General features: G+C 36.9%; 1 protein-coding gene across 1 annotated transcript; it reads left to right on the top strand.

Annotated features, from left to right (window-relative positions):
• Positions 1-2,552: 2,552 nt before the first annotated feature.
• On the top strand, positions 2,553-4,670 carry LOC128577413 (mitochondrial import receptor subunit TOM70-like). Its single transcript, XM_053579643.1, is given in 2 exon segments — positions 2,553-2,639; positions 2,642-4,670. Coding segments are annotated over 2 exon segments (1,824 nt in total). The 3' UTR covers positions 4,379-4,670.
• The last annotated feature ends 1,178 nt before the right edge of the window (positions 4,671-5,848 follow it).

Genomic DNA, 5,848 nt, shown 5'->3' with positions numbered 1-5,848 from the left:
ATTCTCTATTCCATTTCATAAATCTATATGTCTATTTTTGTGCCAATATCATGCTGTTTTGATCACTATAGACTTATAGTATAATCTGAAGTCTGGCAATGTGATGACTCCAGATTTGTTTTTATTTCTACAAATTGCATTGGTTATTTTTTTATGGTTCTGTATGAAACTACGCACTATTTTTTCAAGTTCTTCAAAGTATGATGTTGGTGTTTTGATGGGGATTGCATTAAATCTGTAGATTGCTTTGGGCAGTATGGACATTTTCACAATGTTGATTCTTCTCAGCTATGAGCATGGTAGGTTCTCCCATTTGTTAACGTCTGCTCCTATTTCTTTTCAGGGTTTCACAGTAAGCTCTTAGAAGTGATCAAGAAATATAGTAATGTCTCAGTGTAAAAAAATCAATGCCCACAAATAAGTGGCCTTCATATATGTCAATAACAGTCAAGCTAATAATAAAATCAAAGCCTCTTAAATTTATTTTATTAGCGTTGTATAGTTTTCCTCATTGAGATCTTTCACCTCCTTGGTTGTATTTATTTCTAGGTAAGCTTTATGGTAGCTATTGTAAATAAGATAGCTTTATTGATGTCTTTTTCAGATAATTTGGTTATAGTATATAGAAATGTTATTAATTTTTGTAAGCTGATTTTGTATTGCACAATTTTACTGAATTACTTCTTCTGCTTTAATAGGATTTTCATGGAGTCCTTAGGTTTTTCTGTGTATAAAATCATGTGATCAGCATACAGGGACAATTTGACATTCTTTCTTCAAATTTAGATTCCCTTTAAATCTTTCTCCTGACTAATTTCTCTGGCTAAGTCTTGAAATACTATGTTCAATAAGAGTGGTGATAGTTGGCATTCTTGTCTTGCCCCAGTTCTTTGTGGTGAAACTTTCAGCATTTTCCTATACAGTATGATGTTAGCTGTGGGCTTTTCATATATGGCCTTTATTGTGTTGAAGGATGTTTTTTGTATACTTAATTTGTTGGGAGTCTTTTGTCATAAAACAATATAAATTTTTTTCAAATTATTTTCCTGCACTTATTGATGTGATAATATGATTTTTGTCTCTCCTTGTGTTGACGTTATGCATCAGATTTATTGATTTGGGTATGTTGAACAATCTTTGCAAACCTTGGGTAAATTGCACTTTATCATGGTGTATAATCTTTTTGATGTACTCTTTATTTAGGCTTGCTGGTGTTTTGTTAGAAATTTTTTCATTTATATTCATCAGATAAATTGGCCAAGAGGGTTTTTCTTTTGTTATAATTGTTGTGTCCTTATCTGGCTTTGGTAGCAGGATTTTTTTTTATATATATTTATTTATTTTTATTAAACCATAGCTGTGTACATTAGTATGATCGTGGTAGCAGGATTATGTAGTTTTATAGAATAACTTTGGAAGAATACTGTTGGCATTCATTTTTCTTTTAAAGTTTGGTAGAATTTAATGATGATACCATCTGCCCCTTGGCTTTCCTTCTTAAGAGACTATTACTGATTCAGTGTTGTTACTTGTTATAATTTTCTTCAGGTTGTTTATTTATTTTTATTCAATTTTAGTATGTTATATGTATCCAGGAATTTATCCATTTCTTCCAGGCTTTTGAATTTGTTTGTATATATTTGTTCATAGTAGCCTTTAATGATCTTTTGCATTTCTTTGTTAACTATTGTGTCATGTTCCTTTCCATTTCTGAATTTATTCAAATATTATATCTTTTTTCTTAATTTAGCTAACGATTTGTCAGTTTTATTTATCTTTCTTTTTTTATTTTTAGTCTCACTTTTGTTTATTCCTGCCTTTTATTATTTTCTTCTACTGACTTTGAATTTGGTTAGTTTTTGCTTTTCTACTTTTTTGAGGTGCATCATTAGGCTGTTTATTTGAAATCTTTCTCTTTCATGTAGGGCCTACATAAAAATGCTTATATTGTAGACATGTATGGCTATTAACTCGCTTCTTCATACTACTTTTATGTTAGCCTATAGATTTTTGGTATATTGTGTTTCTATTTTCATTTGCTTCAAGAAATTTTTTAAATTTTCTTCTTAATTTATTTAAACCTTACCCATTAGTCATTCAGGAACGTATTGTTTAATTTCCATGCACCTGAACATATGGAAACATTCTTCTTGTTATTGATTTTGAGTTTTATTCCTTTATAGTCAGAAAAGATACTTAATATAATTTTCATATTAAAAAATTTTTTGAGACTTATTTTGTAGCCTAATGTATGTTTAATCTCGGAAAATGTTCTATGTGCTGATTAAAAAATGTATGTTGTTCAGTTGTTGAGTGAAATATTCTGAAAGGCTCTTCTACGGTTGAGAGGGGAGGAGAATGACGGCTGGGTCTAGCCCAGCATGCCTTGGGCTTCCGGTGACCTCTGGCCCTTTTCTGTCGTCCGCCCTCACTACCTAGCGTCCTCTTTCGTTCATTGCCTTCCTTCCCTCTCTCTGGTCTCCTTTTGAATGCTGCCTGGTTGACTGTGGCGCCCGCGACTGGCAGGGAGGCAGTGGCCTAGGACACTCGTTATGGCCGCCTCTAAGCCTGTGGAGGCGGCAGTGGTCGCAGCAGCTGCACCCAGCTCAGGCAGTGGGGTGGGCGGCGGCCGTGGGTCTGGGGTCCAGGAACAGGGGGCCTACCGCGATGGCAGCTGGCACTGGCTGTCAGGGCTCCCTTGCTGCTGGGAGCGGGTGCCATGTACCTGTGGAGCCGACAACGGCAGTGCTGGGAGACTGGAGGCCTGGGTGACACCAGCAGCTTGAAGCACCACAGCAAGTGGAAGACCCCAGAGGGTAGGGCCAGTCCGGCTCCCGGCAGTGGACACCCCGAAGGTCCCGGTGCTCACCTGGAAATGAACTCTCTTGATAGAGCTCAAGCAGCCAAGAACAAAGGCAATAAATATTTTAAAGCAGGAAAACATGAACAGGCTATTCAGTGCTATACCGAGGCTATTAGTCTGTGTCCTACAGAGAAGAATGTCGACCTTTCTACATTTTATCAAAACAGAGCTGCTGCCTTTGAACAGTTGCAAAAATGGAAAGAGGTGGCACAAGATTGTACAAAAGCTGTTGAACTTAATCCCAAATATGTGAAAACTCTCTTTAGACGTGCAAAAGCCCATGAGAAGCTAGATAATAAGAAGGAATGTTTAGAAGATGTCACTGCTGTGTGTATATTAGAAGATTTCCAAAATCAACAAAGCATGCTATTAGCTGCTAAAGTTCTTAAACTTCTTGGAAAAGAGAAAGCCAAAGAAAAATACAAGAATCGTGAACCTCTGATGCCATCTCCACAGTTTATCAAATCTTACTTCAGTTCTTTCACCGACGATATCATTTCTCAGCCCATGCTTAAAGGAGAGAAGTCTGATGAAGATAAAGACAAAGAAGAAGAGGCTTTAGAAGTAAAAGAGAATTCTGGATATTTAAAGGTCAAACAGTATATGGAAGAAGAAAACTATGATAAAATCATAAGTGAATGCTCAAAAGAAATAGATGCTCAGGGCAAATACATGGCAGAAGCATTATTACTACAAGCCACCTTCTACATTATTGGCAATGCCAATGCGGCCAAACCAGATTTAGATAAGGTCATCAGTTTGAAAGAAGCTAATGTGAAGCTTCGAGAAAATGCCCTCATCAAAAGAGGCAGCATGTACATGCAGCAGCAGCAGCCTTTGCTGTCCACTCAGGATTTTAACATGGCTGCTGACATCGATCCTCAGAATGCAGATGTTTATCACCATCGAGGACAGTTGAAAATACTGCTTGATCAAGTTGAAGAAGCAGTGGCAGATTTTGATGAATGTATTAGGTTAAGACCCGAGTCTGCTCTAGCACAAGCTCAGAAATTTTTTGCATTGTATCGCCAGGCATATATAGGGAACAATTCTTCACAAATCCAATCAGCTATGAAAGGTTTTGAAGAGGTCATAAAGAAGTTTCCAAGGTGCGCTGAAGGTTATGCACTGTATGCCCAGGCACTGACAGATCAACAACAGTTTGGGAAGGCTGATGAAATGTGTGATAAATGTATTGATTTGGAACCAGATAATGCCACAACATATGTTCATAAAGGTTTACTTCAACTTCAGTGGAAGCAAGATCTGGATAAAGGTTTGGAACTTATTAGCAAGGCTATTGAAATTGACAATAAATGTGATTTTGCATATGAAACCATGGGAACTATTGATGTACAAAGAGGAAACATGGAGAAAGCCATTGACATGTTCAACAAAGCTATTAACCTGGCCAAATCGGAAATAGAGATGGCTCATCTGTATTCACTTTGTGATGCTGCCCATGCTCAGGCAGAAGTTGCAAAGAAATATGGATTAAAACCACCAACATTATAAAACAGTAGGAAAGGAGACTGACCCTATTTTTAAAAGAAGTTTACCCCCTCTTCAGCTGAACCCTAAAGACACTGTCATGAACCATGTTGAATGGTGGAACTTAGCATTTCCATTTGCGCTGTTGTCATTTGCTACATCTGTTTCATGTTAGGTGTTGTGAGTGTGGCTGTTGAAGGAAGTTTGCAGTCATGCAGCTTTTATTCCTTGTGCAACAAAAGCTTAGAACATGTTAAAGGAATATTAAAATAAAGTTGCAAAGAGTACAAATGATAATTGGCCATGCAAATAAAAACTTCCATTTGTTGAAAAAAAAAAAAGAAATATTCTGTAAAGGTCTGTTAGGTCCATTTGGTCTATGGTGTCATTTAAACGTAATGTTTGTTTGCTGACTTTTTTGTCTGGAATCTACATGATCTGTTTCATACTAAGAATGTGGTAATGAAATCCCTAACTATTATCATATTGGAATATATCTATCTCCTTATATCTATTATTGTTTGTCTTATATATCTGGGTGCTCCAGTATTAGTTGCTAAAATATGTACAATTGTTATAACTTCTTGCTGAATGGATTCTTTTATTACATAATGTTTTTACTTGTCCTGTTTTTTGCATTTTTGACTTAAAATCAGTTTTATCTGATATAAGTATACCTACTCTTGCTTATTTAGGGTTTCTGTTTATGTGGAATATATGTATTTTTCCATCCCTTCCCCATAAATCTATGCATGTCTTTACAGATGAAATAAATTTCTTATACATGGCATACAGTTGGTTCTTTATTTTAAATTCATGAACTACCTAAATTCAAAAACTACCTGTGGCTAGATGTGATGGCTAGTGCCCATAATCCGGGCACTCCAGGAGACTGACACAGGAGGATCACTTGAGCTCAGGAGTTCAAGACCAGTTTGAACAAGAGTAAGACCCTTTCTTTGCCAAAAATAGAAACTATTACCTAGTTTTGTGATGGGACCTGTAGTTCCAGCTACGTGGGATCTGAGAAAGGAGGATTGCTTGAATGCAAAAATTTGAGCTTGCGTGAGGTATTCTGACGCCACAGTACTCTGGCCTGGGGCAAGAGTGGGAGTCTATCAAAAAAAAATTAATAAAAACAGGAAACAAACAACAAAACCCAATCCAAAACAAGCAAAAAAAGACACACAAACATAAACCTCTGTTTGTAGACAACAACTTCATCCAGTGTTTGTGGGCCTCCAGCCTTGAGATTTTCCCTTTGTGACTACCTGCCTTTGGACTCTGAATTTGCTTAACCATACTTCAATACTAGATACCTTTGTAGGCTAGGAGCAAGATGGCAGACTAGAAACAGCTTTGTTGCAAACAGGAACAGTAAGATTGGAGAGAGAAGCTTCAAGATATCTCTGGCTTGTGGGCTCTACCTGGAAACATCCCTTTTGAGACACAGGCAGGCAGTGGGAGACTTCAGGACCCCAAGAAGAGGATTAA

This window comes from Nycticebus coucang, chromosome X, assembly GCF_027406575.1.
Source record: "Nycticebus coucang isolate mNycCou1 chromosome X, mNycCou1.pri, whole genome shotgun sequence".
Lineage (NCBI taxonomy): Eukaryota > Metazoa > Chordata > Mammalia > Primates > Lorisidae > Nycticebus > Nycticebus coucang.
This window is presented reverse-complemented; position numbering and strand designations above follow the sequence as displayed.